This window comes from Strix aluco, chromosome 28, assembly GCF_031877795.1.
Source record: "Strix aluco isolate bStrAlu1 chromosome 28, bStrAlu1.hap1, whole genome shotgun sequence".
Lineage (NCBI taxonomy): Eukaryota > Metazoa > Chordata > Aves > Strigiformes > Strigidae > Strix > Strix aluco.
Window position 1 is genome coordinate 3,000,082 of NC_133958.1, and position 27,467 is coordinate 3,027,548.

Here is a 27,467-nt window from a genome sequence, read left to right on the forward strand (position 1 = left end):
AGATGGAAAATGCTTGATTGGCCCCAGAACACACACACTTCATGCCCTGGCTCAGAAACAAGCTGTCTACCCTGTAACAAAAAAGAAAATCAGGGCTCACTCCCTTCCCTGCTATTCACTCGAGTCCACTAAGTTCAGCAGAAGGGAGCCCGATGAGTAATAAGATCTAACGCAAGACACTGAACAGGCAGAAACAGTGTGCAAACATGAGATGAAACAGAGCCCCTGAAATTAAACAGGTTTTTTTAATGAGAAAATGGGTCTTAGTCTATTTTGGAATGTAATTTTTTTTTTTTTTTCCTCCAGAAGGGAGAGTCGGCCTAAGCAAACCTGGAGTCATGTGTACTCAGAGAGAGAAAACAAATACGAACCACACAGACAAAATCTTCAAGTACGTGCAAGGTAGAATAAAGAGAATTCTGTTGTTCAATCATCAACGCCCGTGACACGCAGCAGCAATCACAAAAGAGGAGAAACTGTCAAAAATACCATTTGGGAAACGAAGATCAAAAGCACATACTAACAACAGAAATTTTAAAAACACTGCAAAAGTCTTGCCCATTTGAGATCGGAAATAACGGAAAACTCACGAGAAAATCTTTTTCTACCTTCCTCTACATACGAAACCACTCTTCAGCAGCACTGGCCAGCTATAACTGAATTAAGTCTCTGGATTACTTTACGACATAGGTAAGAATTATCACCTATGTTTTAAGTGAGCAAAAGGATTTCTCAATGTCAGCTGATGAGTCAGTAGTGAAGTGAGGCCATCACACATCTTACTGTATTCCATAAATCAGAGCAGGATGAATAAACGCTTCCAACTTTATACCCATTCAAGTAAAGGGAGGGTTGCCAATATCATCAAGGAAAAGTAGCCTGCTAATAATCTTTTTCTTTACAGATCTTTTAAACCCCGAATCTAACAAGCCAATTATCACCATTCCTTCTGCCCTGTCTGCATGAGTCTGACTTCCAGTACAGGACAGCATCCTTACAGTACAGCCAACTCAACATCAGATTCCCTGCTGTAATTCTTCTCAAGCCCGTAATACTGTAAAAGTCATCAAGGGATGACTTTATTTTGATATGCAAGCAAGGCACGTTGTATTAAAAACAACAAAAAAAATCACCCAGCAGAGTCTTACAAGAGATATGGTTAGCAGATGTGCCAAAAAATGTCACGTAATCACATGAATGTTCTTAGAGGAGTGCTGAGCCAGTGGACCCCCAGATACTTAGCTCTTCTCCTTCTTGATATTTTTACTGAACAATGCAATGAGAGTATCAGCAATTGTTCTTTGAGCTGACTGACAAGTGCAGTACAAAATTTCTTCTAATTTGTCAGCGTTTCATAATCTCTATGTGGTTAGATGCACAGAAAACCATTCGATGTTTAGGGGATTTATGCTCGGTATCTTCCCCCCCGCCCCACATGATTAATGCTGGTTTACACTCCATTAAAAAATTAGGCCGTAAAACTGCCTTAATGCAGATGATATGGTCTTCAGTTGTGCAAAAGAGTAAGTGAAAGACTCAGCTAATTTTATTACTAAGATTGATTTCTTGTCACCATATTAGTTTTATACATGTAAACTACTACATATTTGGGTTTACCCTGTCAGCCAAGAAGAAGCGGAAATACAAGCATCTGGAGTCACCCTACCAGACAACAAGGGGAGAAAAATAAAAGAAACGTGGGGCAGCTCTGGAAGGGGAGGGGAGGGACAGAAGAAGGGTGGCACAGGAAGTAATATTTCTGGGTCACCAAACATGACCTGGCTTAAAAACAACCACAAAAAACCCCCACAACATACACACGAAGTAAAAAGCCCAGAAGAAACCTCTAAAAATTCAAATGAAATACCACCAGCAAAGTACTAGAGGCTTGATTTGGAAAAGAATTCAGCACCCAGCACTGGAGCTAGCAACAGTCGTGACTGCTAGTTCTGGGGCTCCTTTCTGGCCTCATCAAAGGTGTGAATTATTTGAAACTCTGGCTGCGTTTTTTTTACATCCTACACATTTTCATTGCAGTCACGCTCATGATTTCCTCCTCTACCTTCCTCCTCCCCGCAAACCGACATGGACCAATACTACAATAAACATACTGAGGGCAGGCAATTACCAACTTGCCAAAATAAAACTCTCAGATACCTTATGTGCTGCAGGGACTCTGCAGCACAAAATAGAATGAATCATGTGTGTCCACTGAAATTAAACCAAATACAATACGGTCTAAGTAGAGCCATTCATCACTCAGAGGGCCAAAGGGACTGTCATATTGTACAATACACTGGTAGCATGCTGAAGAGAACATTTTCTCTTTATATTTCGGGGTGGACAGGGAGACCGTCACACAGTGGTTACAGCAACAAGAGAGCGTGTCGTCGTCACTTGACTTAACCTACAGAAATAGATCAGACAGATATTTTGGGGATTATTTACAAATAAATGCGAACAATTTTGCAGCATTTAGCAAATGACCACATATATTGCAACAGCAGTTATAAGATGATCAAGGGACTTTTGGTAATGCACCGACACAAATGAACGTTCCTGATAAAGAGATTTTCTCAAGCTAATGATTAGACTGAAGACGACAGAAAACACATGAATACTGGTGAAGCAGCAGTAGTCTGCCCAAATGCCATTTCAGACTTCTCTGCAGACAGCATGTTGAAAGGAGTTTTGAAAGAGCAATCAGGGTTATTTTGCAAATTACCACGGAAAATCTGCAAGCACACGGGGAGAAGGCATGAAAGTGCTCGTAAATTTAACATAAAGAAACAAACACAATTATCCAAGACAGAAGCCATTCAAATTGCTACAATACTTCTAAAAAACATAATGTGATCTTAATCACTTCAAGTCCAGTGCAGTTGGATAATGAATACCTCCTGCAATGTGCTGAGCACCCTCACCACCTCATGATAACAACATGAATGGTTCCCAACAGCTGCCAATTTACAATGTTGGTAGTAGGTAAGAGTTACCCACTTCCTATTCTGACCATACTAACTGATTTATTGGAAGCACGCTTGCTCAACCTGTCCCCAGCCAGACTCCAGCTGCTCTGCTCACCCGTCTGTCCAAATACTACCATCATAGTCATCTCTGCTGGGTACAGTAAATCCCAAATAGATATAAACACCAAAACAACTGTCCTCGTTACAAAGTCTCCCTCAACAATCATCAGGACAGTGAAATCTCTCTTCCAGCTACTCACCCTTAGGGGGATGTTTCTGTAGGGTCCGAAACCAGGATCCATCACATGATGCGTCTCACCTGACTGTATGAAATATAGAACATTAACCACAATGACACTAGCAAAATCCAACCTTTGGAATCAAAGAACATCTTGACAGTTTATATCAGCCGGCTGAACATGAGCAGCAGTGTTCCCAGGTGGCCAAAAAGGCCAATGGCATCCTGGCTTGTATCAGCACTAGTGTGGCCAACAGGGACAGGGAAGGGATCTGACGCCTGTGCTCGGCACTGGTGAGGCCGCCCCTCGATGAGTGGGTTCAGTTTTGGGCCTCTCACTCCAAAAAGGCCTTTGAATGACTCGAGCGTGTCCAGAGAAGGGCAACGGAGCTGGTGCAGGGTCTGGAGCACAGGTCTGATGGGGAGCGGCTGAGGGAACTGGGGGGGTTTAGTCTGGAGAAGAGGAGGCTGAGGGGAGACCTCATGGCCCTCTCCAACTCCCTGAAAGGAGGGTGCAGAGAGGGGGGAGGAGTCTCTTGAGCCAAGGAACCAGCGCCAGGACAAGAGGGAATGGCCTCAAGCTGCGCCAGGGCAGGGTCAGACTGGCTCTTAGGAAGGATTTCTTTGCAGAAGGGGTTGTTGGGCGTTGGAATGGGCTGCCCAGGGCAGGGGGGGAGTCCCCATCCCTGGAGGGGTTGAAGAGTTGGGTTGAGCCAGCGCTGAGGGATCTGGTGGAGTTGGGAACGGTCAGGGTGAGGTTCATGGTTGGACTGGAGGAGCTTCAAGGGCTTTTCCAACCCAGATGATTCTGGGATTCTATATCTGCTGTGTCCCAGTGCTGTGTGCTCTGCCCACTGGGTCAAACATCAGACACAGTCAGACTACCAAAATCCCGTGGGTTTCAGTCCTCTTACAGCTTCGTCTGGTTGTAACACCTCATTATTGACATCTGTAAAGGAGGGTGGGGGGAAGCACACACAACAAACCCAAACAACCTAAACCACAACCTCAGCAAGCTCAGCAGGATGTTTTACTCATCTTAATTTTCTTTTCAATTTCTCTTAAAGGAAAGGAAGCCACATAATGTCTCTGACTTAAAAATATGCATAAATAGTGGATGAGTTTTACCCTTTATAACTATTCTGCACTGAATATGTTGTTTGTTTTTTTTTTTTTTTTTTAAAAAAAAGAATAAAATTGAGATAAACGCTTGATACATTAATAACATTTTGAAGGATGAGAAACCTTCCTCTTCCGTTCAACCCAGTGAGATGAAGGCTGATGGTTATGGGAAGCAGCCATGATATCATCTGGCAGTTTCTTCTGCCTCATGGGAAAAAGGTAACTATGGAGATAGTCGGCAAAATTATCAGCACAACTGGTTTCATTAGTGCCTGATACAAAGCATGCAGACCAGATTCAGTAACCGTTTTCCTTCTAGTTACTGAAAGGACGTTGCTTTTATCTGGAACTGCTAAACTGAAGGTGGCAGTTTGGGTTTTACACTACGCACTTGAAAGAAAAATATTAAAAATATCCCAATCCTGGCTCATAAGAGCCTTCACTACTGGGTGAGGATGAGCACACATGTTTCAGGGAACAGTTTTCTGTCAGAACGTACGATTTCATTCAAACTGAAAGCATTTCATGGAAACACATCTGTACTGGCAGAGCAACTTCATGAGTCAAAATGTTTTGCTCAAGGTTTTCCATTTTATTCTGAGAATATCCGGACATTTGGTTTCGTTGAGATGAAATAATTTGGTTTTTGCATTTACAATCCGTTCATTTCAGTATCTATATGAGAATATCAATCTGATTAGGTGGGATTTTTTTTTTTTGAAAGTTTATCCATAAAACATATTTGGTTTATGTTCAGTTGAAAGGGATGAATTTATTTCACAAGCAAAACAGACAAAACACCTAATACTAATCTGTCCTTGCAACAAATGCTCACAGCCTGCAGAGAATGTCAGCTATTGGACTACATGTTCATAGTTTTTGAGTGGAGGTGGGGATTTAGGTCAGCCCGTGGTGTGCTAGGTACAGAACAAAATCCAGAATTAACAGACTTGCACAAACAGGACAAAGCAGTCAACATCTTTATCTCCCTCCATCTTGGCAGTAGAGAAAGCCTTGGCACCATCTTCTAAAATACTAGTTACTGCAATTGAAACAGTACGGATAGTTATTTTAGCCTGCTGCTAGTATGTGGGAGCAGCTGAGTTGCAGTGGCATTTCGAGTTTTCAGGAGATGTATTATACTGCTTCCTGATGACTGCTGTATCTCAAAACAGAACATGGGCTAATGGGTTTTAAATAAAGTGCCTTTTCCTGTACAATATTTGGGGATCTCAAAATGAGCTCTAGTGCCCTTCTTAGTGTGAGCCCAATGGACACTGCTGGGACAGTAGCATTCTGTGCATTCAAATATGGCTTATACAATTTGGAACCTGTACAGTCTATTTTTTTCCTTTAAGCTCTAAAATAATAAAAAGAGAATCCAACATGGAAACATCCTTAACGACCTTTAATGATTTCGTGTATCAGTGTTGAGTTTGAGAAAGATGATGCTGGGCATGGCAGTGAAACAAGAGGTAGTACTGCATTTGTTAGAAAGGGAATCGTACTACAGGAATATTGCAAGAAAAGGCACAAATACTTGCCACATTTCTAAATCTCTTCATTCTCTAGGACGAACATGGTCAGAAGAACTGGGGTTTTTTTCCGATGTGCTCTTAAACAGTAAGCACTGATAACAAAGAAGTACTTCTGCTGGGCTCAGAAAGGGAATCAAGGCTAAAGATAGCCTAAAAGAAACAAGATGACACAGTAAAGGATAAGCTTTAAAGATGCTGACATGAACGCTAAAGCAATGTGTGTCTCTTACTTTCACTTGCACTGTACTCCTCAATTCAGGCCATGTTTTTGTATTTTAGACTGGAAAACACAACAACAGGAGAGTAGAAACTGTCTATGGTTTCTGGTCCTCCTCCCCACCCCACCCTCATGACAGACATAAACAACTCCATAATCTTCAGTAAACCAATTCAATAAACCCTAGCAGGAAGGTATTTGTGACACTAACACCTCAGCACAAATGGAAAAAAACCGAAGCACAACCACTAGGCTGGCCAGGCACTGCAGAGGTAAAGGCTTCACTTCCTAAGCAACTGTTTACAGCGTCAGATAATTCAAAAATGCCAGACAGACCTACTGCTGCGTTACACTTGCCTTAGACGTGCGCCACCATTAATCCCTAATGTCAAAATACTAGCTACTAATGAAAGGACACAACTTCTTCAACTACAAGAAGTCTTAAAACCTGAGAAACATTCTTTCGCAGAAAGCAAGCAGTAAATCTCTGGATAATTAAGAACTGTGAATATTTAACCCGCAGAAGAGCAATGAGTTATAACCAGATAGCCACGAACGTCGAGCATCCTTCAATATGTAAAGTGCTTACCCGATTTTTAACAACAATTTTTTCATCATACCATTTTCCCCTCTTCCCCCCACCCCTCACAGAGATATTCTTGTTGGAGGATGTCATCAGTGCTGTTTCTGATCTGTCAGATATAATCTTCTAATCTGCCAACTTTTCGCAAGAAAGAGATGAGCTCATGCACTGACTGACAAGATGTGCTGAAAAGTCTGGGCTTTCTCGAAGCCTGTTAAAAGTTTAAGTTCCCCCATTGTGTGAATACTGTCAAACTTGGCCCTGCAATTTTCATAATGACAGCTGCTGTCAGTTTAAAAGGGTAAATTATTCAGTTCAACTGGGAATGCTGACAGTAAGTGTAAAAAGGGCCTTAGCAGTGGAGAAAAGAAAAAGGTTCCAGGTATCTAAGGAAAGATGTAGTAAATTCACTAAGACACCTTAGGCATACTCAACTCGAGCTATTTTCTAGTCTCCTTCCAAAAACCTGTGAAGCTATTTACTTTGGCAAGAAAAGAAGAACATAAAATTAAACCACATCAGTAATAAAGTTCAAGAGCCCTACAGCCAAGTTTACAAAGATATTTTGATGCCTGTAAACACAAATCTTTACACCATTTACAAGTACACCATGCAATTTAAATTGTCAAACTCCTGTGTGCTTTCAATGGGAGATCTGAAGCTGACGTATTTTTAAAAGTAATTAAAAAAGCTCCGTTAGGTGCCTATCTGCATTTTTTGAAACCTGTTTCCACTACCTCCTGTTACGAAGGGGATTCACCATATATACTTTGCAATTTCTTCTCCTCTGCCCTACAGCAGAACTAGAGATGTGCAAAACACATTTTGAGATCAACCCATTTTGGAGATGGACAGAGAGAAATAAACTGCAGTTTAATCATTCTACTTGTTTGAATGAAAATGAGGAAAACAAACAGAAAAACATGACTTCTCAGCACTGCAAGTGCGTCGTTTATGCTTTGCGAACGCCTACTATTCCCATTCAAGATTTTCCATCTGCTCTTTCAACAAATTGCGCAGGTATAGAGGATGAACAAGCAGTAGCAAAAAGTGGAGAAATTACTCTCCACCATCTACAGTTGTATCTCCAGCTTCCTTCTGGAATGGGTGAAACAAGTAACAACGACTACTTTCTGCTCTTACTGGGAGACACATCAGTACGCGAAGCCTGAAGCTTGCTAAGACATTTCAAATGCAAAATGTCTGTTGTAATAGATACAGAGTGTTTGCCATATGCTGTCAATAAATTTCTGGTTTCTAGCAGTCAAAAAAGATATACATAAACCAAGGGGGATGTGGCTCTGAAAAACTGGGGTTCATTTAAACTGAAATGCATTAAGTCAGTCTGGAATAGGATAAAAGAAATATTACTATACACCAGCCTGAATAAAGCACTATCTAAATCCATTACAACTTGCACCATCTATTCTCAATTACAACAGACACTGTGATACTTGTACATGAGCTATCAGAAACATTAAATTAACTATGAAGTGATACAATCTCCCTCAGTAATCGCAGTCATCATCTTTCTACTCTCTCAAGAAAGACGTCTTGCTGGCTGTAATTGCATGAGAGTTCAGAGCATCTCTGCTCACCTGTGTTCCTGCTAATTCCATGCTCCGTTATCCATGTCTCAGCACACTCATCTACCTATTTGGAAATAGGATTTCAGCCTCTATAAGAACATAAATTCTATGCTCTGCACATACTTGCAGAAGTAGGCATCTTTACTTCTTTCCTAAGGGTACAGGAGGCTAATCAATGCTTCAGTTCTTGGGGCTAAGGAGAGGTTGAACATTTATAGACTTACGTGTGTTCATCTTCATCTCTCCCTCATACAGCCATATTTTAAAACTTGATTGCTGCAACTGTAGGTAGACTGAGAGTTATGCGGATTCAACTCCAGAAGAAATGCATCACCCAGTCTATGAAAGCAAAACAGTTAATGAATACCCTAAAGTTGTCTGTAGCCTTTTTCTACTGCCTAGGTCAAATGAGCACTCACTCTACAGAGAGATTTGTTACCAGCTGTTAGCCATTCCCTTAAGATATCTGCAGCACATTCTCTTTCTGAAACTAGAATGCCCATAAATCTTCTAAAAATCATTTGGAGTTCAGGAAACTTTCAAAGCAGGCTTGAATTTCAGTTTTGTCTCTCCCTATAGCTAGTACTGAATAGGACCATAATTTACTGAGAGTATCAGCCAGCCCACAGCACGCTGTCCAGCACAGTCTGTAGCTCACAGTGCTCCGCTGCTTCCTTCACGTTCTTACCGAGCACTGACAGCAGTTCCTCTCGGCACCTAACAGTGCCATTAATGTTAAATAGATGATGATGCTGGTGAGATTTTATGTGGCTCCCAGAGTCACTTAAGATTGATGCTTATAAAGTTGTGCTTAATATCCAACATAATTTTTCGCAAGTAAATCATGCCTCCTCTTTACGTCTTGATAACGCGCCTTCTCACAGTTACTTGACTGTTATATTTAAACTTACCACAAACTTGTGTATATAAACATACCTTTGCTACATGAGGCAACAAGGCAAACCAAATAGTCCCTAAACACCAAAGCACAAAATAAAGCTGCTGCCATTAACCACGTGTCTTAATGAAACTCAGAGGCTGCATCGCTGCCGCAACCAGGAATGTGTTCAGCATCCCTGAACTAAGGTAACTGTGTTGTGAAGAAACAAGTAAGACAGCCTGTACAAATTCATCAGGACCCAAGGGTGTTTAAGAAACTCTCAGTGATGAAATCGGTGACACCATGCCCTCGCTGCCCTCACTGCATGAGCTAGCTCGGCCAGCAACCAGGCTTCAGTGGAACACAGCAACAGGTTTTCTACTTGAAGCATCTCTACGCAATAACCCAGATCCAGTGCAGCTCTGCTAAGGAGAGGGGGAAATAAAAGAAAAAAGATAATGACAATTAAAGAGTCATCATCTCCTAAGGAACAGATTAAAAACGTTACAAGCAGGAAACTCTTTCCCCAAATGTGGAAGGAGCCTTAACCAGATCACAGTCTAGTAGCCTAAGGTTTCAGACTTCTATTTGTTATGCAAAACTGTCCTAAAAAACAGACCTCAAAAGATCCATATGGTCAAAAAGTCTTGCATGATTTTTATCTCCCAAACAGTTTTCCAGCTGTTGCACTTGTAATTAACACCAGAACAACCTTTTGCTATAGTTCTTTTTGTTTCTAGTTCTAGGGGAAGAAATGATGAATTAAGAAGAAGGAGAAGGGAAGCGGAAGCTTTTCTGGACAACTGAGAAGAGCCAGAACAAACAAAACCCTTCCAATATTCCCAGTTCTTATTCTTGCCAGTGGTTCAGTGGCCTTAAATTTTATTGAGATGAGTAGTCAGTTTCTGCAATTAAAAAGATTAAGAGATTGATCTTTGACAAGGATTAGAAGAAGGCTTTTGGTATTTTTTCTAAGCACATTTTTAGTGGAAAGCTTTCCCTTCTGGACTCAGCTATTGTATCATTAGGGACAATTCTGTTCCTTTTCTTCTCTCACAATCCTTCAGTCACTCCTCTTATGGCTGATCAGATGACAGTGCTACATATATAGCAGTTGCCTGTGTAGTGATGTTAAGAAAGTACCTAAGATAAATACAGTTCTAGGTATGTAGTATTGTTGCAGAAAATAAGGAGGAGGAGTTGATCTTACAGGAACAGCTAGTTCTCCATGAACCATCACTGACCTACAAATCACAATTTAGGAAGCTCTGTGTTGTAAAGAGTACAAAAGGGGTGATGCTTGTGTTCCGTCCATAATGATACCGATAACTTGGGGCCGCTGCACAGCAGATTCTTCTGTACTGCAGACAGAGCTGGAGAATGCTCTCACCCATGATGGATGCATTCTAAATAAAGCCAGGCTGACAGGATCTTTCAGGAAAGCATTATTGCTACTAATCATTTTACAGTATCATTATACATCAGAACAAGCAATTTAGGGCGGGGAAAACCAAATAAAAACCCCTCTGTACACATGCCAGTACTTCAGATGATTGAAAAACTGATCGAAGTTGAAAACCTCCCCACAGAGAAAACCGGAAGGAAATAATACAAGTGCCAGTTTTGCAAAACAGTCCCCCTTCTTCACCCTCTCATGCTGCTAGCTGTATTTTATAGCAGATTTAAAGAGGTCGCTGCCCTTGGCCTGAGTTCTCTTCTGCAGTACTCCTAATCTACTCTTTCCAGAACAAGAGTACATCTGATCTCCACTGAGCAGCTAACTGCCTTCTGGTGTTCCGTTAACAAGACAACGCAGACCTAAGGATGGAAACCTGACTGTGAGCCAGCAACGTGCGCTCGCAGCCCAGAAAGCCAACTGTGTCCTGGGCTGCATCCAGAGCAGTGTGGGCAGCAGGGCCAGGGGGGGATTCTCCCCCTCTGCTCCGCTCTCATCAGACCCCCCTGCAGTGCTGGGTCCAGCTCTGGGGGCACCAACAGCAGAAGGACACGGACCTGCTCGAGCAGGGCCAGAGGAGGCCACGGAGATGCTCGGGGGGCTGGAGCACCCCCCTGTGAGGACAGGCTGAGAGAGTTGGGGGGTTCAGCTGGAGAAGAGAAGGCTCTGGGGAGACCTTAGAGCGGCCTCCCAGGGCTTAAAGGGGCTACAGGAAAGGGGGGAGGGACTCTTGATTGGCGGGTAGGGATAGGATGAGGGGTGATGGTTTTAAACTGACAGAGGGGAGATTTAGATTAGATATAAGAAAGAAATTCTTCCCTGTGAGGGTGGGGAGGCCCTGGCACAGGTTGCCCAGAGAAGCTGTGGCTGCCCCCTCCCTGGAAGGGTTCAAGGCCATGTTGGACGGGGCTTTGGGCAACCTGGGCTAGTGGAAGGTGTCCCTGCCCATGGCAGGGGGGTTGGAACTAGATGGTCTTTATGGTCCCTTCCAACCCAAACCAGTCTGGGATTCTATTACAAGGATACACACCTGAAATGAAGAAACATCGCAGCAGGCATGGAGGACCAGTGATAAGCATCATACCTTTTCATTCACAAGGCCTTCTTTTAATTTCCCAGAAACACACGATTTGGCTGCTCTACTATATCTTTGTGTATTTATATCTGACTAAATAAAATCAGCTTGCCCTCAGTACTGCGTTTTCCGTTTTGCAACAGTCTCTCTACAATGAGGTCATCGAGACCATCAGGTTCCAAATATAGCCTCCTGGAGCAGTCCTACACCCCAGGCTAGAGCACATTATCTACTCCAACGTAGATTTGATGCTTCATCTCTTGATTTTACTTTGGTATCATTTCCTCTATTGCTTTTAAGCACCATAACAAAATATTTGGCATGTCATTCTCCATAATTTCAGTATTTCACAGCAAATAACTTCATTTAAATGCAATTTTAAAAGTGTCTTCAGCATCATTTTAGTTATATTTCTATCCTATCAGAAGTACAAAACTGTCTTACTTTCATCTGTCACCCAGTGCCTGATACAGAGAAATGCCAAGCATTAAAAGCTCCAGGACAAGCACAGCTGGCTCAGAATCTTGACAAAAGTTTCACATCCTACCAAGACCGGCTGTAGTGATTCACACTTAAAATCTGACAGACTCTAAGAGTGGACTTAGACAAATAATTTATGGGGTTTTCCCCCTCAATTTCCTAGCTGTCCAAGTTTATTTTATTAGCATCTACGTCAATTTTGGCACTTATCTGGAAACCATGGATGCCGAGCAGTGTAAAGCTATATACCACTGAATGCTTACAGGACTCTTTAATTTCAGCTGAAGAAGAAGGGAAAAAAAAAATTTAAAAAATCACAGTTGATGCTATAGCTACATCCTTTCAGAATTTGTACTTTTTGCACTGCAAGCAACAAATTTGCCTTATAACCAGCTAACTAGTTAATCCAGACCCACCTCCCTTCACATCACAGCCTCTAACTCAACGTGCGCCCCCCTCCTGGAAGTAGATAGACCAGACTTTGAGCAGAAACCACCTCGTAGGAGCTGAAAAACTTACCAAAAATTCTGGTTAGGCCAAAATCTAGCTGTACATCTAAAGATCCCTACTACACAGGGATCTTTATAAAGAGATAGGAAAGGACATGGCCTGAAGGCAACCCTCTCCCCATGCCTCACTGGTAAATATAATCACATTACAAAAATGCTTCCATTTGGTTCCATCCAAAAGATCCATTTACCTTTGTCATAGCATCTGCATGAAGCCCCTGGCTCCTGGCTCTGAAGTTCTCAGCACTGTATTTTGTATTTTTCTTAATTCTGTACTGCCAGAATGCCAGAAGGGGGAAGGAATTCCCTGTTTGCTCTCACTGGGTCTGTGTTTTCTTTTCTTACAATTCCACTGAATAATGGTAGCATAAAGAGAAGAAACTGGGTGAAAGGATCAGAATCTGGATTCTGTAGTCCCATCCCTGACCATCGTCTGCACATCACATGAACTAAAGATTTCATTTAGAGCAAGATTTGCAAAAAAACATTCAGTTTTGACTTCCACCTGCTCTAATTCAAGTCACTGAGAATGGTAATTGTCAACTTCACTCAGAGGAGAGCTAGATCAACAAAGTGGGATTTCAGAAATCCCATATTCAATATATTCACTATCATGCCTTGCCATCTTATGGAGGTGTTGAGAACATTTAATTAAAGCTGATACAGCTCTGAGGTCCCAGTTGTGAAAGGCAGTAGATCAAGGCAAAACTTTGTTAATTAAAGGCCTTCTATTCAGATAGCTTTCCAAAATTTGTCCTCAAAAGAGGACAGCAAACAAAAAGTTGCAAAAAAGCATGTTTGTAAAAAATTTTATCAGTTAACTACTACAAAGTTCTTTACCCGTACTGTTTTTTTCCATATTTTCTGAAACAATTAGATTCTTATATTAACACAGATAAACACTTTCTGAGGGATCCACGGACAATCAAAAAACCGAACAAATTCACAAGGGTAGAATTTTGAATGCAGAGGTGAAGGAACGGATACCTTTTCAATAGAACTATTTTTAATAGCAAGTAGTCTGGTCTGAGTTTGATGACAGTGGTCACGTACACTGCGGCATGCCGTAAGAGCGAGTTCTACACCAGCAGAGCTGTGAGAAATATCGAAGTTTAATGACGCCTTTTTCGCCCCTCTCACTTTGTGTAATTTGTGTAGATCACACAGGGGAGGAAGCAGACAGTCTCCCGAGTAGGGGATAAATAAGCTGAGAGATTTTAACTTCCTCAAACAAAGTCTATATGCTTTCCTCTGGCTCAGTGAGCAAGTTAACAGCAACTAACCTCAAAAGACCTCTGACTGCAATCTTGATGAGGTCTCTAATACAGTGATACCATACCTGTGATCATCTCATAAGGCCAGTGATACGCAAAGGCTATCAAAAAGGCACGTGTGAAATTCATACATGATGCTGGAAGCATCTTAGTTTTACAACAGGATACAGAAATCTCGGCAAAGAACAGGTTCACAGGCCCTTTACAGACACAAGGTAATAGCAAGATGTTCCCATTCAGCTGCAGCACTCGAATTCCACTCTGGACTAGTGTGTGTGTGTGTGTGTGTCTCAAAACAGCAAGAAGTACAGAAACAAGCCCTGCGTACCTGAATGGAAGACAGATTTTAAGTGATACAACTTCATAGCCACTAAAATTACACACAGTGCTTAAGGTATGATCTTTCCTCTACTATTGTTCTCTTGAGGCTTGAGATATTCATTGAAACTTTCCCTGCAGCACCTGAGTACTGAAAGCCCACTGCAGCCATGGGGTAGCAATGAGCAACCACAGGATTGGCAACTGTTTGTTCGCATTTGTGTTTCCCTTGAAGCATGAAGGTTGTCATACGCGTGTCAAAAAAAGGTTATATGGAGGCACTGATACCCAAAGTAAAGTTTTCAAGTCATACGTTGATTTGAAATGGCTCTATTTAAGGCATCAAACTTTAAACACTTCACTATTTCCAAAGATTGAACGATTCCCAGAGACTTATAGATGTTTAATTTGCAAGGCAGGATGACAAAGCTGCACAGTGAAACACCAGCTATAGCCAGTTTTGAGGTAAGGCCCTGGCTCTGGGAAACGCTATCTGGCATAGAGGGGAAAAATGGACGAAAAAAATAAAAAAGAAACAAAAACAGAAGGGAAAAAAAAAAAACCCAGAAGGGAAAAAAAACCCACTAATAATAATCTCCATCTTATTAACTGAAAGGAAACAATGACATGGATTATCATACCAGCGTTCCTGGATCAGTACATCTAATTCTTCACGAGGTCCTGTATAATTTTGTAGGAGAGATTCATGCGCTGCCCACACTATCAGCGGAACAAGAAGCGTTTCTGCTTTTGGGCACTACAAGAACATTTGCAAAACAGCAGTTTGAATTCTTGGTAAACATCTACCCTTTTGTATTTCACTCAAAGAAATGGAATAGAAATGGCTTGTCTAACAGCGTTTACCAGCAAGAAAAATACTGCAGTTCATACTCTGTGTCATGGTATTACAAAAGCGGTTAATTTGCAGTGTTGAATAAATTCGTGCAGGTGCACAAGGTTTTGCAAACTATCTGCTGAAGCACTTTGACGGTCTGAGTGTCACAGTGATAAGTACTATGGAAAGTAAATAAATATTTAAAAGACGTTAGATAAGACAGACAGACCTTAGATCAACTGCTGAAGTCGCAGAGAGCCCGTGGCTACTGTGCAATTACTAAATCACTGGGGCAGGATACGGGGCTGCACTACTATTTAGTCATACACAAAGGCACCCGTGCTCCTCCTCCACTCTCTGTTCCTGCCAAGGGACTCCTGTTTGATGGCCCTGGGCATCACACAGAAGCCGCGGGCTCCTGTTGTGCACTACAGCTTTGGTCTCACTGCCTCCCCACATCGAAACCCCTCCCGCGCTGACTTTCAGAAGGAACTGCACACTGCTTTGGAGAGGCAGATGCTTTTGTGCAAAGGCGATTCTCGCCCTACTGAGGGCTGAAAACTGACACAAATGCCGTGCTGCACACTCACCTTTTGATACACAAATGAATCAAAACCTGATACATACGAAAGGACAAACCAAGGTGTGGGGTTTTTCTTGGTTTTTTTTGTTGCTATTGGGTTTTATTTTTTTTTAAACAAAGTACAGTGTTCCCCAAAATTGTTTCCGCTTATCCTTTACACAGCTTAAAAGCATACATGAAAATGCACTTAGGATACGTATGCACACACTGGAAGCCTTGTTAGCATCCTCCTTTATTTGGTGAGAACAAAGCAAGTATGATTTAAGCTGCAACTTCGATAAAAAGAAAAAAAATAAACGTTATTACAGTTAGTGGGATAAAGCCCTCTGCAAGGGCTTGACAGCTGAGAGAAATAATGTACGTTGGCACAGACTAATGGAAATAATTAAAGGGGGAAAACATTAGAAGGCAATACTGCTGTAAGTAAAACTGAGTGGATGCATCAGTAAGCTACTGTGTATGTCAAAAAGCTCATCCAGGCCTAACTCAGAGCTCGTGGAGGTGATATAATGAGCAAAGTGACATATATATTCAAAGTAATCTAAGAATCGTTAGCACAGTGTAAAGGTCTGCACTACATTAAGCGTCATTATCAAGGCCAGCAGCCTAAAAAAAACCCAGACATACACAATATGTGAATGATGATGAAAGCAACGGGTACATGGGCCAGGAAGGCCAGGCACACCTGCGAGGTCACGGAGAGGGATGAAGAAGCAACAGTCTCAGCTTGTGTTACCACATTCTGTGTGAAGAGATGCTGAGACCCATTGAGTGGCACTGAAAGTGCAGTAGAAGAATTAGGAAGGCTGAAATAAAGAGGAAAAGGTAAACACCATGCTCTGCTCTAGCCCTCTTCTCATCCTCCCTCCTCTCCCGTCTCTGCTGATCACCCCAGGTATCGCAGACAAGGAGACAGCATTCCCAACCCAAGACACTGATACATGTGTGGAGTACGAAGGCAGTGTGAAATCACACTCTCCTTTTCCTGAAGATGAGGAACAGTTGAACGTCTTCAGTCGTACGCACACGAAGTCGGGCAGGTACGCAGCCCCAGCCCCTCATGCTCAGGACACAGCGAGAATCTGCTGCCGTTACCGTGTTCTAGAGGAGCCTTCTCTAAACCAGTGGTACCTACATCAATGAAGTGCAGAAACCACCATTTCAACAACTATTTCTTCATTACTATGAAGAAGCTATGGATGACGTACGTGATTTTCAACACTTCATTTTGTGGATCTCCTACCAATTAGCCTGGAGTTTCTAGAGGATATCTGGAATAAAGCACATCTTGTCTGGTTCTGATGATGCAAGAGGGGACAAGGTTGCATTGCCTTGTATTTCCCTCCACATTTCACCACGCACACAGGTTGTGTATTACCAAGGCACCAAAGGTTGGAATCAGATGAATGAAGTACACAACTGCCAAAGACTGAAGGACGTCTCATCCTGGTTCTTGTTGCTCAGCCCAACTAAGACAACTCTACTGTGGGAAGCGAATCAGGGCGAAAGCAGCGCCCACCCACACCCAAATGGAAGTGGCTTTTCAACTTTTCCCAGCACCAAAGCACCATGACATATACAGATCAGACACCGCCAGCTCTCTTCTGGAGTGTGACACCTCTTCCAGACTAGTTTATTATTTAAAACATTGAACCTTCACGCTTGAAAAGCATAGAGCCTTTGGGACATTATCAAAGCAACAGTAATAATTAAAACTTAGAAAAGAAAGAGGAAAAATGAAGAAGATTAAATTTACCAACTAATGCTGGATATTTGACAAAAGTTTCCGACCAAAGAACCAATATTAAGTGATTTTTTTTTCATGGAAAGATTGAACAGAGTAAGTTAAAGTGATGCTTGAGCGGGAACGAATTGTTGTTGGGTAAGATGTGACACAGAGAACCAAGGGTTGCTGCTTTACTCAGTTACTGTGATTAACAATGTTGTCCACAAAGATTGAAACTTAATTAACATTTTTAAATTGTGCTTTGACATTTTTAGCTCTTCCTATAGAAGCACTTGTGCAGCTGTGTCATTAAAACAGAGAAGCTTCAGAGCTTTAACTGTTTGAACCACTCACCCGCTGGAGGCTGACTATGTTTAGACTTCTGACAACAGAAAAACACTCTGAATCCAGACGGAACTTTCTGAGCATGAGCAATGTACATCAGCATTTAAAGAACTTGCTACAAGCTACTGAGGTAATTCAGTGACCAGTATTGGACTAAATCACACACAGAGTATGGTATTATCTCTGGTAAAAAGAGTTTTGTTCAAATAGTATCTTTCAATGCCAGAGTACAGTAAGCCTGACCTTGGTGAATTGCTAACACACGTATCTTTTGGTGAAAAGAAAAGGAATTGAATCTTCTCCAGGAACTTTTTGGGCATCGTTCCCATAATATTTCAAATGTCAGCGTCCTGGTTAAAGCAGAACTACCAAAGAAGATGGAGGAATGGGACATAAATGTCTCCTCACTTCGTGAAAGGGCAGGGCCTGCAATTAACTCTTGTTCTCCTTGCTGCTCTCAGTGAGGCCTGATCCAGCGCTCAGACTCTTGCAGGCAGAGCCTTAGGAACAACCCTGCAGGACAAGCAGAAAGTACAACCGAGCGCACCTTCTTCTTACTGACTCATGAGTTCCCAAGTACCACCCAAGACATTCACTCTTTGACCTAAGTTTATGCAACTGCACTGGAGCTTTTTGTGGATTTCTGTAGAAACTGGGCATGGCGGCTGCAGTATGAAACTCAGCACGGTATTTAACTTTGACTTTGGGGTGCTGTAGACAGAGCTCCTCACGCATTCCCAGCCATCCGACAGTTTACCCTCTTTTACAAGTCACTCCTTGACAGTTTCACGGATTTTGATCCAAGGAAGGTCAGTACTTCCCTTTGGTAATTTCCTTTCTTTGAGTATTAAAAAATAGAACAGAGAACATACACTCTGCAAAAGAAGGAAATTTAATTTTCTTAAGACAGAAATATGATTCTGTTAAAACAGTAAAGGGAAAGATATAACTGCTATGTATTATACATGGAAAAGCAGAGGAAAGAAAGAAAAGGTGGTGAGGAAAAACATTTTTTTCTGAATTCTGGTGGAAATTTATAGTCCCTTAAAGTCTCTTGTATGCAACAGGAAACGTGTCTCATGTCCTTCAGAGTGAGAACTCAATGGGATTTAATAAAATTCACTCTTATTGGGCAAAGGAATTTTAAATAGCTGGAGTTATATATACACTGCAACAGGTACACACTGCAATATGTACATGCACCAACTAAGACATGCTACAGTAAACAACATCATTTGTTTTACTGAATACTTAACAGCTTCATTTAGAAAGCAGAGCTATTTTACCTTTTATATGTGCACTAGGTGTCAAGACACAATCACATATCAATCTATTCAAATCAAACCTAAACCAGAGCCTCTTATATAAATACACAACACAATTAGAAGGAAATGGTCATCTCAATATTGGCACACTAATGAGAACTGCCTCTATGAAATGACTATATTCATTTAATTAAAAAGCCCGTTATGGATCCCATTCAAAATGCTGTTCATTGAACTCTTTCATATAAATCTAATTTGCATTTGTAGAACGTTAGGAGTATTACATTTATTTGTACAAACAGGTTCTGAAGAATAAAGTCTTAGGAAAACACAGTGGGCTCCTAATGAAAGGGTTTTAGAAGAGCTAGGTATGAATACGGACACTAAAGATTATTTTCTAACGTACTCGCGACTCCGATTCACGAGTAGCAGGGAGGTTGCACTTTCCAACCAGCTCCTCTCCCAGGGCACCTGTTCCACTCCCAGGGCAGGGCCAGCGCAGCTGCGTGTGCAGCAGTTGCTGAATCACCCCAAACTTCAGTCGGATTGTTTCAGAAGCAGCTGTGTCATCCTGTAGGGAAAGGAGGAACCTCGGAGGTGTGAGCTGCAAAGCACTGCAGCAGTCCCCCAGCGCAGGCCAGCCCTGATCGCAGTAAATTCATGCAGGCAAAGACGCATTTATCCTACCGAGTTACTCACACAGAAAACAGAACGAATGAAAAATGCATCAGGACAGAATTAAGGATGGATGCAACAGGAAATGACATTTTTCAACAGTTGCATACGCTGGTTTTGGTCTTCACTGAAAAAATAGTAGGAGTTGAAGCTGAAAGATGCTAAAAAATGTGAACCATTGCTCTGTGAAAACTTGGGGGGGGGGGGAGCACTGTATTTTATTTTACAGTAAGTTAAAAAGCTAGTATCAGCCAGATCCACAACTTCTGCTTTGAAAAGGCACTGCAGGGCTACACAGTTGTTTGGTTTTTATCTCCCTTACCTCAGAGACATAAGTAACAGGGCATAAGACCACCTTCAATATGCAGAATCACTACTTCAACAGACAAGCAGCTTCTAGAAAGGTAACCCCAGCACAGGGGTATCTGCAAGACATTTGCCCCTGCTAAAAGAAAGGACATCTTCAGCTCAGCAGCATACCCGAGCCGGCCCAGCTGTAAGAAATGCGCTGCAACACGCAGCCTTGCCTGGAGTCTCAAAGACCACAGCACAAGCCTTTCCACTGCGCTGCTTTGCTTCATGCAGGCAGACCCCTGGGTACTGAAAGGTAAATATCCCCGTTTCCTTCACCCACCAGGCCCTCATTACTACCAGCTGATCAGGAATGGCAAAGGTGGGGGGAGAACAAAATCTAACATGCACATCTGATCTATTTAGCTTTTGAGAGCTTTGGGATCAAATACTGCTTGTGCAAGGTGTATCTAAATATGCCAGGACTCTAGTTTTGGATAATATCTCTAAATTGGACAGGAATATAGAAAAGTTATGACCTACATGTTAAAGAGGTACTCAATTCCAGGGCTGAACTGAGTTTCAAACATTAAACTTAGGTCCAGACATCACAACACTTGAATTATTTATGTGATTGCTAATGTTAAGACCCAGAATTTAAAACAAATGCCTTATGCCCTAGTCTTCGGCACACACATTTATTGCTAATGAAGGCATGTAATGCCAATGACCTCCATTCCAGATTTCAGCTACACTTGAAATTTAGTACAGTGGAGACTGAAAATCACGGGCTGCCTGTATTTACATCCCATGCAATCCTCTTGAAATTAATAGAGCTTTGTAGCGTACATAGCAGGCAATTTGGCCCAGAGTAAGCAGAATGCACACTTTCAGCTTTTAGTGCAGATTATGGCACATTTTGTTAAGCTGTCAACCATCTCTGGTAAAAGCAGGCTAAAAGAGAGACAAGCCAGCAGCGCTGCCCTTTAGTACTTCACATTTTGCAGCATTATTAGTTTCCACAGCCCCTTAGAAAACAGGATTTTAGGAGAGTCTCATTAGTCATAATGTCTATTTCTTGTCAACGCAATTATGTTCTGCCAGATGTTGCTAAGTGTTTTGGACAGTCTTCGCTAACCTGCAGGTCTCTATTGCTGGCCATCCCCACACCAGCTCAGGATCTTCCTGTGTATCACACAGGTATCCAAGAGGTTAACAGGAGGTCTCATGGATCTTTCTGTTTGGGCATTGCTACTGAACAAATTTGGCACCTTTCTTAAAAGTAAAAAAAGACACAGAGAATACAAAATAGTGACATAAAGGGTCATTCTGAATGGAAGCCTTTGTCAGAGAGAGAACCATTTGACCATTGATAGCAAATTCTGCCAGTCTAGATATGTTCAGTTTCTTCTGGAAGCTAATTTTCTGAACTCTTGAATAAGAACATTTTGTTCTCTTTCATGTGTTAAAAATGAAAACCTAGGAACAATAACGTAATTGTTTTCTTAAAGAAATCAAGAGCTTCATTTTAATCTCATGCAGCTTTCACATTACCAACATTACACGCTGAATATCTTTGCTACATGTCTGTGGTGCTAATTTAATCTAGACAACATGAGTGGGAAAAATCTCAGACTACAGTAAGTAGCACCAGGTCTTAGTTTTCCTCAAATCTCCAGCACACAAGTGATCAAAAGATGAAAATCATCTCCCCACTTATGCCAGAAGAGATGGAAGAGGGCAGTGTACTATATGTGACCTGCCTAACCGTCACTGCTCTGTACGGAAGGGAATGCAGAGTCATAAATGCAGCATTCCTCCCTGCTTTGCTATACTGCCAGAATGAAAACTTCCTGCCTGAGGAACAGACAAGGATAAGAACAGACCTACTGCATCAAGCCAAAAGCCAATTCAGTCGATATCCTGTCTCTGTTAGAAGAACTACATGCTATCACGGAGCGTAAGAACATGGTACACATACGGTATCTTCTTGCAGCAGCGTGACTTTCCGATCCAGAGCTGTTACTGTTGTGCTCAGTCAGAATCCAGCCACACGTCAGAGACTTGCTACACAGGAACCCTTGCAATTCTACAGTAACCAGTGTGCAGCACCCATGGGCACCTTTCTGTGAGTTAACACCACAGGCAGAGGAGAAAGAGGAAAAAAAGACCTATTTTTATGCCACCGTTTAAAGATTATATTCTTACCAACAGCAAGCCCTGGCAGACAGGTCTCAACAGGCCTCTTCCCATGCACTCCTTATGCCTGGGTGAGTGGGAGAAAGTTAAACCGGGCAACAAGTTAAAAATGTGAAAGGACCTTTTTTTTTTTTTTTTTGCGGTTTAGGTTATCATTACGACCGCATAATTCTTGTAGACCCGAGGGCTCAATTTAGGTAGCCTCTATCTGTTATTCTGTAGTGAACGCTTAGGGAAGACAAAGCATTAAATTTTGCCTCATCTCCTAATGACTTTCAGAGGAACCCAAGTGCTGAGACTGCCTTTCTGCACTTGGCAATCTTTCTTTGTGAACCCGTTTGCACTAGGATAAAACCCAAGTAGTTTAAAATTGTATCAAGTGTTTTAAGGGAGCTATTCAGAGGCAAAGAACTGTTGAATTCACAGCTGCACTTATGAGCCATCATAATTTGATTCCAAAATCAACCTTCACTCAAGCAGTTGTCAGTATCAACACTAAATGGCCGCTACGCTCCACTCAGTATGGCCCGGACTTCAAATGTTTCTGAAAGAGGTAAAGGCTGGGAATTATTTAGCAAAGCTTTGCACAATGCCTATTCGCCTAGAAACCACAATCCATCTGCAAGCAGTACGCAAATACAAACAGAAACGAAAGATAATACTGTCTTTTTTTTTTTTTTTCCTTTCAGCTCTTACGAGAACAACGCAACAGTCAAACATGGATGGGACAGAACTATCTTTCTGTCTGTCTGTACACTAATAACTATTGGTGATTGCACACAAACATTTCCAAATGAGCTCCAAGCCTCATGTTTGATGCTGAGTGACTTGTTCTGACTTAACGGATTGTTTTCAAAGAGGTTCAAAGCCTGGAATTTAAAAAGTCAATCAGGAGTTTCGACATGATGCTAATAAGTCAAAATTAAGGTGTGTCAATAGGTTTTGACAGAAAAGTTATTACCTGCATTATCTAAAACACATAATTTCATATGACTATTCCTTAGCATAGCATTAAAATACATTGACATTTCAATTTAAACCATCTTGGATATTGCTGTGAATACCCTTTAAACTACTGCTCCTCTTAACAGGGAGTACGCAGTAACAGAGCATGCAATGAGCTGCTAAAGAACTGTGTCTGTCACATGCAATACCTTCCATCCAAGGATCCCATAGTTCCCAGAAAATTCAGTTAAGAATTTGCTTATGAAACAATGGAATGTGCTCTGCTCTGGAGGCAGGAGGTGGCAGCCAAGAGGTGTGGGGAAACAAGAGACTTCCCAAAATCCATGGCCTGGGATGAGGGACAGCTGCAGCCCACAGCAGCGTCACAGCTCCTCAACCATAAACATATATCCCTCAACTACTCCTAGAGGGAGGGGGCCTTCCCTAAACTCACCTATGAACATTTCAACATCCCAGTATACATCTTAATTGCATTCCTGATTGGTTCATACCCATTCACACATCCAGCCTGGGCAAGGAGTGGGTTGAGAGCAGCTCCAAGGAGAAGGACTTGGGGGTATTAATGGATAGAAACCTGCCTGTGAGCCAGCAACGTGCGCTCGCAGCCCAGAAAGCCAACTGTGTCCTGGGCTGCATCCAGAGCAGTGTGGGCAGCAGGGCGAGGGGGGGATTCTCCCCCTCTGCTCCGCTCTCATCAGACCCCCCTGCAGTGCTGGGTCCAGCTCTGGGGGCACTAACATCAGAAGGACACGGACCTGCTCGAGCGGGGCCAGAGGAGGCCATGGAGATGCTCGGGGGGCTGGAGCACCCCCCTGTGAGGACAGGCTGAGAGAGTTGGGGGGTTCAGCTGGAGAAGAGAAGGATCTGGGAGACCTTAGAGCGGCCTCCCAGGGCTTAAAGGGGCTACAGGAAAGGGGGGAGGGACTCTTGATCAGGGGGGTAGGGATAGGACGAGGAGTAACGGGTTTAAACTGACAGAGGGGAGATTTAGATGAGATCTAAGGAAGAAATTCTTCCCTGTGAGGGTGGGGAGGCCCTGGCACAGGTTGCCCAGAGAAGCTGTGGCTGCCCCCTCCCTGGAAGGGTTCAAGGCCAGGTTGGACGGGGCTTTGGGCAACCTGGGCTAGTGGAAGGTGTCCCTGCCTGTGGCAGGGGGGTGGCACTGGATGTCTGTAAGGTGCCCTCTCACCCAAGCCGCTCTGTGATGATTTTCCCTCCTCTCAGCACAGGACTCACGCCTCGTCTCGCTCCCGGCGCCGTGCCCCGCACGAACACATCCCCAGGGCGACCCGTCCCCCTCGTCACCTGTCGCGACAGGGCAGGGCCGGCCCTCAGGGGTTCTGGGGCGCCCGCGCGGGAACACCCGGCCCCGCCCACCGGCCCCGCGCGGCCGCTCCAAGCGTTGGCGGGAGGGGGCGTGAGGGGAGGGGCGTGACCTGCCCCCCGCGGCGGGGGGGGAGCCGGGCCTTGGGGTCCCCCAGGTCGCCGCACCCCGATTAACAGGCTCCGAGAGCCCGCCGGGGGTCACAGATACCGCCTCGGCCTCGGCCAGAGACAGGGGCTGATCCGTGAAGGAAACGGGAGAGAAACTCTTCCTCTCTGAGGAAGTGAGATTGTCTTGCATCCATCACTCCAAAAAAACCCCCCAAAAAACCCCAAACCACTCAAAGTTGACACCGGCTCCTGGATCATGTAAAAGCTCCTCCGTCTCTGGAAAGAAAACCATGGCGCCCGACCTCCAGCCATCAAGGCCAGAAGCAGCCGCCGCGTCTAGTAATTGCCAAACGCCACGTCTGCCGCTGGTAAATGTTGGTTATTCCTGCTCAGAACAGCAGCAGCAGTTACACCACAGGATCTGTCACCTTAATCAACATGAGAACAGGACAATTTATTTCCAATGGAATATTAATTTCAGACAAGCAAAAGGGAAACCTTTTAGCAGCTTAATGCAAAAAAAGGAGAAAAAATGTGGATGTCCCACTAAACTCAAGCAGGTAAGGATAAAAGGTAAAACAATAGCTATCATGGGAAGTAGTCAAGATGAAATTCATCCCACCTGTAAGAGAATATTTAGTACGATACAGAATGCCCCATCAGGAAAAATAAAAAAAATTACCAGGGCTTGTCTTAGACATGGAATTGAACCCAGGTCCTACAGATAACAGTATGTACTGTTGCTAGGATTCAGTTTTTGCATATACAAACACACACTTACACAGAGATCTCCAAGTGAAGGTCGGAGATGTGCAGTGGCAAAGAGGTGTACACGCACGTGTGCATGGTCACAGCCAGACTGGAGAATGGGCTGCACACATTTTAAGCCATCTTCTCTCTTGTAAACACACCCTGGATTACACAGACTATTATACAGAATATTCTTCCAGACCAGGTTTTCAGAGAATTTAAGGGATTTTCTTGGCCAAGTCCCATTAAAGTTAAATAGGAGATAGGGATTATTCCTTAGGACTGTCTTGAAAAATCTTAATCATGGATGTGTACTAAGTGGCTTAAGTCATGAATCCCTTAATGAGAATGCAGTTGACAAAGCAATCTGTGGAAGAGGTTCTTCACTACAAAATGGCAGAGTAACTTCCATAAGATGATATTATGTTTACAGAATCCAATATAATTTTAAAAGTTTTTTCATTATGGTTACTACTTTTGTCATGATGCACAATTTTCAATTACTATCACGTTGACTATTAGATCATGACAGTTCAGTTTTAGTTAAGATATATCAATGCTACCTTTTTGTCTGCAATATTCTAAACGTACTGAGTAAATCCTTATTTTCTGTACTCGCTTAAAGCAATCTGAAGTCCTCAGAAGAAATGAACAGTACATACATTAATGCTTGTCACCAAATAGGATTCTGTTCCCATAATTATGCAAAAATTACTTTAAAAAATCAGAAAGTATGAAAGGCTGACAGACAAATGCAAGGAATGAGTCCTAAGTGCTGATATAGCTCCAGCTATTGTAAAGTTAATAAAGATTTCTACAGGAAGCAAATCATTAAATAACTAAGGGGGTGTGGTGGGGAGTTTTAAAGCTCTGAAGCTGCTTTGGAGCCATGTTGAACTCAAATAAAAGCTTCACCAGCAAAAATGGACACGATTTTTTTTAAAAGATAAAAACCATTCTATTTTGACATCTTCAACACAAAATGTTTTCATCTCAGAAATATCAAAATGGTTTGGAGGTTGAGTCTTTTTTGGTTTTGCCTTTTGGGTTTCTTTGGAGACCGGGCTGCCAAAAGCAAAAAACAAGTACTGTACAATCAATCAGAAAATCCATGAAGCGAACTAGGATTTATTCACTGCAATACTCATAAAGCTCCTTCTCTATTTATACCTGCTGATCAGCTCCGCAGCAAGAATGGGTCAAGCAATGCGTTTTTTCGTTAGTTTATTTGTAATTATTCTTTTAAATATTCTTCAGACTCCCAGGTAGCTTTTCATCCAACTACTGGATTCAAGAAGCTTGCACCATTTGGAGTTTCATTCTACAACCTCTTTTCTAACTTTAGGTTTGTGCTTCCTAAAAGACACCTTATTCTTGTCATATATGATGAGAAAGAACAGTTTCCTCTTTCTCCTCTAAGTGAGACTAATGGCAAGCTGGTTTTGGTAGCTACAGTCTGTAACTAGGCAGAGATTTTCACTTCCCCTCCCAAACACAAACAGACTAGTGCATGTATTTACGAAGAGCCATGATGGCCTTTTGCACTGCAAACCATTTGTAACACTTTGCTGCAATTCTGTGATTGTCACCGGAATACAAATACCAGATGGAAAACACTTGATTGCTTCCCAGAGACCTCGTGTCTTTATTACTAATTTTTTTACAGATTGCCACCACCGTGAGTTAAATATATTGCAACCATATCTGGTTAGGAAGAGGTCTGTCTAGCTGAGGCTGTCACCTCTTATCACTGCACACTCACACACAGAAATCAAAACCTCTTCATCAGAGCAGAATGAGAGGAAGAACTGCCATAGCCAGGGACACACTGCAGTTATAGGTGGCAAAGCCCAGAACTGATGCTCGGCTACGAGGCATCACTGCCCCTCTGATGTGCACACACAGAGATGATCAAGTAAAACAATCAGTGATTGTCCCCACCACCTAACAAACAGAATTTATCGCCTCTCTTAACAGCTTTATCTCAAGGGAAGCCCACAGTCAGATCCAGCTGAACGTGCTGTTTCGGCAGACCAGCCCAACGTCCAATTCACATGGAGTTTGAGGAAGAAAAGCTGCTCATTCTAAGGTGAACACAAAGCTCTGTGTGTGTCTGTGTCAGGGAGACAGAGTACGTGGTCTCGGTGTGC

General features: G+C 42.6%; 1 protein-coding gene across 3 annotated transcripts in view; it reads right to left on the reverse strand.

The window, feature by feature from the left end:
* The window catches only part of LRRTM4 (leucine rich repeat transmembrane neuronal 4), a 223,731-nt gene that overhangs the window by 101,289 nt on the left and 94,975 nt on the right, over positions 1-27,467 (reverse strand). The window contains exon 4 of one of the 3 annotated variants that reach the window (XM_074808012.1): positions 5,916-6,017. The exons of 1 other annotated variant lie outside the window; for it this stretch is intronic. In XM_074808012.1, coding sequence (XP_074664113.1) covers positions 5,946-6,017 — 72 coding nt within the window. In that variant the 3' untranslated portion in view covers positions 5,916-5,945. Of the gene's footprint in view, positions 1-5,915; positions 6,018-8,501; positions 8,596-27,467 lie in introns of those variants that run through there. One more of the 3 variants, XM_074808013.1, reaches the window with a different exon arrangement.